The following is a 9,294-nucleotide window of genomic DNA, read 5'->3' on the forward strand; positions in this document are numbered from 1 at the left end:
CGAACGGAGTGGGGGGCTGTAGCGCATGTTGAGGAGCTCCGAAAAACGGTGCCACGAGGGTGGCCCATGGTCACGCTCCAGACACGTATACCACTGCTGCGCTCCGTCGAGCAAGTGGTAGGAGGCCAGCCACACCTTGTCATCTTCCGGCATGCGTTGTCCCCAGATTAATTGCTCACACCGGTTGAGAAAAGGAAGTGGATCGTCGCGGCCGTCGTACTTGGGGAAGTCGAGCTTGTGGTAGCGTGGGGGTCGCTCGCCATCACCATCATAGCGGTGACTGAATCGACCGTGGAAGCCGCTCCGACCGCCGTCCGGACCAAAGCCATCACCGCCGCGAGCAAAGGGATCGCCGTGGCCGAAGTAGTTGCCGCCACGGCCTCCGCCGAGGCCGCCAGCGCCACCTACGTCGTCGAAATGAGGGGACTGTGCGCGAGCCCCACGCTCCAGACGATTGATGACCATGTTCTGATCGCGCTGCTGCTGATCGAGATCAGTGATTTGGCCGCTGAGCGCGTCGAGGTGTTCCAGGACTTCCTCGAAACGCCGGCGCCAAACGTCGTCGTTGTTGGCACCATCTGCCATCGGAGCCGCAGAAACGCGAAGGATCGAAAGGAATCTGATACCAAGATGTTAGGAGCGAGGATGAATCGCTCCCAACCTAACACCACCGGTAACTCACGCTAGAACAGGGATAGAGATTAGAGAGAACAGAGGGGTTTAGCGAAGATAGATTGGATTAATTTCTGCTCAACATTAACCATAACGTGATGGCTATAAATAGCCTTACATCCGAACTGATCTTTAACTAAATAAAAGGGATAACAAAACTAACCTAACAACCTGATAACTGCGCGCCTAATTATTCTCCTCGCGTGGTACTGTAGCGCAGCCGGCACGCTGTTTGTCCCGATGTCGGCGGTGGAATGGAATTCCCCACATAACATCAATCCAAATATGCACGAGGCAAGCCACATAGCTAACAGAATTCATATACTTACCATGAACACGGGTACCTTCAGGTTGTGCTTGAGACTTCTGTTGTTCCTTTATCTACAGATTATAACATATGTAAGTACATAATTGAGGAAAGAAAATCAAAGTCAGATGGATGATTTTAGGCTTCCAATGGACGCCGGTATTGTGCCCCTCAACAGGTTTCTGGACAAGTCCCTGTAGATGCCACACATTAGACCAAGAATAAGCAGTGAATCAGATCAGGGTATTTTGCTAAGAACCTACAAGACTGTGAGGTGAATGAGCTCGCCAATCTCTGAAGGGATGCCTCCTTGTAGGTAGTTGGCTTTCAGGTAACTGCACACACACAGTAAATTAAACCTCCACATTTCAGCTCGACAAATTCATTAGCAGACAGATGGAGATGGAACCAAACAAGTAGATCGTAGCAGCATACATACATTACTCTGAGCTCGGTGCAGTTCTTGATATCAGAAGGGATTGGGCCATGCAAGCTGTTCTGGTGCAACGCTCTGAACAGAAGGGGTTAGAAATTAAAGAAAGACCAATGCAGACAGTGTAAATGAAGATGGTGTTGAAATGGCAAGTGTTGCACAAAAGTGGTGAAGAAGAAAAAATTGTTACATTCTCGGCAGCTTGTCGAGCTTCCCAATGCTAGGTGAGATGATGCCCCCAAGCTGCATGTAAGGGAGATTTCTGGTAGAAAAGGAAACCAAGAAAGAAGAGATTATTCAGGGGGCAAGGAATCCAATGAGCACATGGGTAGCCGAGCCATGAAACATTTTGCTGTTGGATTAATGCTTGAGACATCAGAGAGAGATGCAAAAGGGAAAAGATATTTTCCTTATGACATTTAAGTGGTTGCCCATTTCCAGATCAACATAACATTTAACGAAATCCTTACGTATAGGAGTACAACAGGTTACCGTACTTACATGACTGACTTTATTGAAACAAATCAACTTCCTATCAAAAAACTATATTCATCCATGAGCATAGCTTATAAGCGAACGAAATTGATCGATGAAGACAACTAAATTACCAACATGTTATATGCAGGGCAGAGATATAGCAAAACAATTTGTAGCTTGCATATAAGGTGCATTATACTTATATGTAGACATACAAGACAGAGGGTTCCTCATGTGTGTAATATTGGCTAACACAAGTATTTATCCCTAACGCTTCAAGAGTCATTGCTGCCATGATGCACATATTCAGGGAGTGAAGATGAAATCTCCAAATTCTAAAGGTATGCACATATTCAGGGAGTGAAGATGAAATCTCCAAATTCTAAAGGTATCAGAATTCAGGCGAAAACTACAAGAACATAGATGGCTCTGAAAAATTTAGGTGAAATCTTTGTACTACTGTATCTCTGAATTATGTTCATGTATGTAGCTACATATTCAGAGTTACAAGCTGCCAAAGAGCTACATATTCAGAATTATGTAGCATCCGATGGTTCACTGTTTCGGATCAAGACATGTGCTAAAATTAGTGAGCTGGTAGCCCAACCTGGGCGGTGCAGCGTGCTTACTTGCAGACTAATTCGAGTGAATCACAGGCTAACCAGGCCTATCGGTCAACAAGTATATGTCAGGTAAAAAACATGTAGTGCTAAGGGAATACTGTTCATTAGCTCAAACAACACCATGGTTACCTTGTTGATCTATGATTCAAGGTTACCTCCCTTGTCATTCTCCCAATTCTAAGTACACCCGAAACAAATTTTGATTGCAATCGGTGCAAAATTCGTTAAACTACAGAACAAGCAAGCTGGTCAATCAGTTACCCTTGACTTCTAAGCAACTAATGGCTACAAGTTCCCCTCCAAATCCATCACACAAGCACCAATATGCAGACAAATCGAGTAAATCACAGGGCAAGGTTGAAAAAAGAAAAAAACATATAACCAAGAGATTTGATTTTTACCTGAATAAGGGGAGTTGATGTCAGAAGAGGAGGTGGAGGCCGGCACCGGAGGTGGAGGCGATGGGGAGTCGGCGGAGGAGATGGGAAGGCGTTGGGTTGAGTCGGAGGTGGGGAGGAGGGGAGGGCTTGGGTGGGCGGCCGGTTTGGGTGGACGGCGGTGTGCAGCGGTGTGGGTGAGGAGGAGGCGGCGCGCGGTGGGAGAGGAGGAGGAGGTGGGGCGCGGTGGGAGAGGAGGACGAGGTGGCACGCGGTGGATTTGGCGGAGAAGGCGGCGACGCGCGCAGTCGATTTGGCAGAGGAGGCGCGCGCGGTGGAAGGGGACACGAGGTGGCGGCGCGTAGGTTTTTTTTTGTCAATTTTCTTTTTGGCGTGGATTTTTTTTTGGTGTAGGTGCCAAAATAATTTTAGCTAGCCAAATCCCGGTAACAAAATTCCCGGCAGATAATGTGTTGTCTTAAATTATTTATGGCAGATCAATTGACCTGTTATATTAGTTCATTGCCGGCACTTAATTTGCTGCCATATTTTTTTAATTCCCGGCAAATGAGATGATGTCCAAGATTATTTCCGGCACTTGATATATTTCTGGCACATAGTTCGCCACTAACTTTATTTTATTGCCGGCAGTTAAGTGCCATGAATACTTGGTTATGGTGTAGTGAGGAGGGGGGGATGCCCGGGAGAGAAGAGAAAGGGAGGGAGGAAGGAAGAACTTCGGCTGCGGGCCGAGGAGGAGAGAGGAAGACTTTGGGCCAGACTTGGCTTAAAGGAGGAAGCATGATTATTTTTAATTTTCTTTTTAATAAACTTTGTTAAAATTGGAGGTCAGTGATTCTGAATTGTAGGACATTATCTCATTCCTTTTTGAGGCATTGCTAATACAAACTGAAAAATTATTAACTATATCTTGGTGTTAAACTTGTTAATATCATCTAGGACTTTGAAATGTGTGGGATTTTGAAATGCTAGAGCATCATTCTTTTCTTCTAAGGGAGCAATAATGAGTGAACAGAAACAACGAGTGAAGGATGCTCCAAAAGATGGAACAACAGTTGGCATTCTTCCTTTAAACATTCTGAAAATGAGTGTACGAACATAATTTGAAGATTAGTATATATAGACAAAAAAATTACCATGTGGAATTAGTCCCTTTTTTTAAGTTCATCACTTGAGAACCTTTGGAAGGAAAGGATTTCGGTTATGAAACCAGTTTTCTCGTGTAAAATATGATACAATACTTCATACGTGGTACTTTGCATTGTTAGCTTCTGGTTTAGACAACAGAAGTTATCTCCTTCCTGCTTATATCTTTATTGTCCATAGGCATTCTTGTGTTTGTGCCCATTGTTAAATTCCAGTCAAGGAAAATGGGAATGAATTTTGATTGCAGCTTCTTTCCTTGAGTTCCGGACCAATTCTCTAGCTCAGAAAACCGAGTCTAATTCGACTATTACAATCTTGTCGAAAACTGGATAATGCAGCGCTATCTTCAATGTCAACTATAGTATCAGGCATGGTAGCTAATTCATATGTGTATGTGAGTATGTCCCTATTATCTAAGCCCAGGTCAAAATGGCCTTTGGAAAGCTATATGATACAATGTTAGATAAGATGTAACGATGGCATGAAGAATAATTACATGCAAAGATTTTTCAGAAGAGATGATTCTTGCTTATTATATTTTTTTTTTGATTCTACGACTTTTGGTCAGCACAAGTTCTACAGTGCGTCATCATACAAGTATCTTTTTTACATTTTACAATTGTCGTCAATTAACCTCTATTGCATTAGCTCTTTGGTTTTTTATAATGCCTAAAATAAACTGGCCAGACAATGGGATGTACGGTCGTCTTCTAGGTACATACACATATTTCATTTCTTCTGCTCAATGTACAGACTAACATAATACTAAATGCATCATATTATATACATATACATGTATATCCAGATGTTCGAGACGACCTAATAAACGATATCGTCCTCCATGATCAGGTGAAGATTGCCTTAATATGTAGGGCAATCAACCTAGAACCGAGCGAAGCTGGCACTACCTCATCTCCTGAGAGGGATTGATTTGGAAGTGAACTGAAATCAATAATGACAAACAAATATTACTATTTTTTGCATTTGGTTATCATGTAATAAATAAACAATTAAGGTTTAGTTCATGAATTACCAATGTATCGCTTACAATAATATTATTTTTACTTGGTTCCTACTACGATTCTTTAATGATGTACACTAATTATATTTTCTTCAATTTTATGTAATAACGTGCCTTGCACGTGCACGTTCCCTAGTTAAATAAAACTTAAAGCAATTTAATCAAGTGAAATATTGAGGGAATTAAAATTTCCTTTCAAAATCATTGGCCAAGAATATTTTGTAATATTCTTTGTGCCCTAATACACTCTCTGGATTTTTTCGTGAATTTTTGGAGCTCAAGAAGTAATTTTAATAAGCACAAAGATCATTTAATCAATTAATTAAAAAGAAAAACAAATAAAATCCTCCTTCCTCTCTTTGGGCCTTTTTCGGCCCAAGCCTTCCTTCTCTCACGCGGCCAGCGCGCCCCCTTCCTTCTCTTGGGCCGGCCCAGCTCGGCTCCCCTCCACCCCTAAGTCTGCTTAACCCCTCCCCTTGGGACTCCTCCCTCTCTCCCTCCCCGACAGGTGGGCCCGGCGGCCCCACCTGTCAGGCCCTTCCTCTACCTTCGGTCTCCAGAGCATAAGCCACCATGGCCGGCCGTTGCCACCCATGTCGCCCCTGATTCCGGCCTCTCCCGCTCACACCCTCGCGCCCAAACCGAGTGAAATCGGCCTCTACACTCTCCCAACGTTTCCCCCAAAAATCGCGCCAGGATCGAGCTCAACTTCGCCCACAATGTCGCCCACGTCGCCAGCGGTTGCCACCCCAAATCCATCTCGCCCGGCCTCCCCGTCGCCCCTGAGTGCTATAAAACTCCTCCCCGCATTCCCCTCGCTCGTTTCCCCCATTTACCCGACCTCCTCGCGCCCTCTCCCGTGCTCCCCGCGTGACCCCGCGCTCCGCCGCTCGCCGCCGTGCCTCCAGTCGCCGCTTCCCGCCGTTCTCGCGTGTCGGCACCGGCCGCCACTTGCTAACGTCAGCGATTGTCTTTTCCTTTGAGAAAATATTTAATAATTGTGCAATAAATCATTAATAATTCTTGAAATTCATTTAATTCATTTGAACTCCAAATTGAGCCATTCAACTTGCAAAATTCATATAAAATTGAGCTCTACATGTTTGTTACTTTTTATGTACTGTTTGCTTGGTTTTTATTAGTGTTTTTCCTCGTTTTGCGTGGCAGCGTGTAGTATCCATCGTTTCGGAAGATCGCGGTCGCGAGGAAAAGAGTTCGGAAGATCAAAGTGAAGAAGCAAGGCAAGTCACACATTCCCCTTGAGCATATTGAGCCTATTTTTTAAATGTTTTCCCGTTTACAAATAAATATGCATGTTTTGCTAATTACATGGGATCAGGGTTTACCAATTTGCTCGCTTGTGCCATGTTTAGTTGATATCTGTCCTTTGTCAACCTTGGGTGATAAATCGACTAGCTCATGTTACTTATGTGACCTAGCTAGAACTATATGCTTAGCCATGCTTAATTACCACTAGCTCTGTTGATGGTATAATTGCAGTATTAGACCTTTTTAGTATCAAAATGAGCTACATGCTCGAGACATCTGGCCATGTTTCATGGTCATAATTATCGAACTAAAATGCGACTGAATGGTGGGCTATGGGTGCATAGTTTTGCGAGTCGGACCCATGGCAATTAAGGACCGGTTCACGGGAAACCCTGGAAGACTTACAGTGCTTACCACAAGCGGGAGTGGGTAACTGCCTGATCTGAAGTATAGCTAGACCCTTTCCTAGGCACAGGTGGCGAGGGGGGGCATGATGGAGTTGGGTCGGGCGGGGTGTCCGATTGTCCAGCTGTCGGATTCACCGCGGCAAACGAGGGGACTGCCCACCTCCGGGGCAGGGGGTGGGGGTGAAACCTTAGCGTGGTGTGGATGGTTACGGAAGAGTTATATGAAGGGTCTTGTCACAATCACTCGACGTGGTGACGTGTTCATCATGGGTACATGATGACGCGGTGACATGTCGGTGGATTGTGTTTTGTGGGTACAGTTGTGCACCTCTGGCCAGAGTAAAACTATTCGAGTAGCCGCGCCCGCGGTTATGGGCGATCGACCAGATTCACCGTGATTAGTCTCACACTTAATAAATCGACCCAATGCACTGTAGTTCAGGTGGGTTGGTTGGGCCTGTTCAACGTGGTGTAGCATTGATCAGTGGAGATTTAATATTATGTAATCACTCAACAGTTTTACTGTTTTGCTCAATAAAATGTTTTACAACCGCCTTTATGCAAATAGTCGCAAACCGTCCTTGTGTTCCCCTTGCACGTCTGCATCGTTGGTGTGGCTTGCTGAGTACGGTGGTTGTACTCAGCCTTGCTATTATTTCCCCCTTTTTAGAAGTGTAGTGCTTTTGAGCTGAAGACGAAGTTAGAGGACCAAGGCTCAGACCCCAGTTGAGTTTTGCCTGTGGAGTGGAGCTGAAGCCACACTAGGATCGCCTTTTTTCCCACTGCCGCTGCTTTATTTTCGGTGTGAGGACTAAGTGCCTCTTCTATAAGTATTTTACGCTTTATTTACGTTTGGAACTGTATATTACTTGTCGTTTTGCGTACCCTGGCTGGTCCTAGACAGGGATTTAATACACAAAATAGTCTGGAAATTTCGGGCTAAATTTCTGGGTGTGACACGGCAGCCGTGGACAGTGCAATGGCGACGGCGGCATGTTGAGGTGGCAGCTAGGCTAGAACTCCAACAAAAAGAAAATAGGAAAAACAGGGGTAGGGTGACTTATACATGGGTGAAGATAAAAGAGGTTGGGCCGGAGGGGAGAGAGTCGGCAGGGGGAGGGATGGGAGACCGACTCGGATGGGCCGAGGGGAGGCGGGGCGCGCGGGAACAGGAGAGAGGGGCGGCGGCCGATTAGGATTAGGATTCCTAAAAAGGAAAACAAATGTGTGTTGACAACCAAATTTGGTTAGAGCAAGTATCAGATTCAAGGTTAAGATTGAAGCGGATTTGGCAAAGGAGATGTTCTCGAAAACAGAGTATGCATCGGCTACAGGGGCATCGGCTGAAGACAGCATCGGCTAATGATGGATCGGACAGAAGACAGCCGATGCAGCCGATCTCGCCAAGGTGGTTATATAATCATCTCCGGGATTGATCAACGTGCTGCGCAAGCATTGCCACGATTGAGATAAGCTCACGGATAGGCAATTGTATCTATTAATTAGGATATTTTGAATAATTTCTTTAGAGATATTTATCGGCAAGAGTTTGCCTAAGAGACTTGTTCGCATCTTAATGGTTGTAATAGTTTTAGATTCTCGTCTGGCAAGAATACATTATGTACTTCGGGTATAAATATGACCGAGACCATGTAAACATCAAACGACAGTTCAATAACACTTTCGGCGCATCGCCATCCTTTTTTTCATTGTTTCGACGAGTTCTTGCGTTCGGGTTGAGCTGCATCAGTTTCGATCTTCAACAAGAGGTAAAAAACTTGTTATGGCAGCTTGCGTTCTCGGGATTAGTGTTTACATCTTTATGACACTCTAATCTTGGTTATGTAAATTGTTGAGTTATCATATATGCTACATAATCTCTATCGGTATTATAATCTAACCCTAAATCGGCCAGCATCTGTTACTCAGAGGCAGCAGATAGAGTCAGATATTGTTATTGATCTAGATTATATAACATATCTACCATCTCATATAAATTTTCATCAACTGGCCTAGATCTTGTGTTTATCGTTGTGCTTAATGCTGCATCGTTTAAGTTCGATCTATTAATTAATATCCATAAATACAGTATCTAACCTGTTTTATGATTATCGATAGGGATAGTATTGGGGTTTTACCTGATCTTACCTGATTTAGCTACATTATTCCCTACATGTTTACTTGATATGCTAAGCCTGCCCTTTATATTAAGATCTTATCGCATTAATGTATATTCGGCTTACTAGTTGGTATATTTTGCTTGTTTTAATATCTTGATATAGAGTGGTATCGGAGTATTAGCCGATACATGTTAGATCTGTTTGATCGGCTATGCTATGAGTATATATATAATCTTCATCTTAAAGTACTTTTAAGTATAAGTGATTTATACTGTCTCGACTAGCTGTTCGATCTATCCCAATCACTTGGTTTAATTATATCTTGAGAAGGAAATTACATATCATTGATATCTACAGTCGATCGAGCATTGACTTTATTTCGTTTTACTCTTCATTGCTGATCTAATGCCAATAACATTGG

The 9,294-nt window shown here is 43.9% G+C and overlaps 1 protein-coding gene across 1 annotated transcript; it reads right to left on the bottom strand.

The window, feature by feature from the left end:
- Nucleotides 1-742: 742 nt before the first annotated feature.
- Nucleotides 743-3,357, bottom strand: LOC127771539 (LRR receptor-like serine/threonine-protein kinase FEI 2). The gene is made up of 5 exons (XM_052297462.1): nt 2,914-3,357; nt 1,603-1,674; nt 1,419-1,490; nt 1,243-1,314; nt 743-1,173 (listed from the first exon to the last, which is right to left on the bottom strand). The coding sequence occupies exons 2-5, from the start codon at nt 1,659-1,661 to the stop codon at nt 1,104-1,106; spliced, it is 273 nt and encodes a 90-aa protein (XP_052153422.1). The 5' UTR covers nt 1,662-1,674; nt 2,914-3,357; the 3' UTR covers nt 743-1,103.
- Between the last annotated feature and the right edge of the window lie 5,937 nt (nt 3,358-9,294).

Source organism: Oryza glaberrima, chromosome 4 (genome assembly GCF_000147395.1).
Source record: "Oryza glaberrima chromosome 4, OglaRS2, whole genome shotgun sequence".
Classification (NCBI taxonomy): domain Eukaryota; kingdom Viridiplantae; phylum Streptophyta; class Magnoliopsida; order Poales; family Poaceae; genus Oryza; species Oryza glaberrima.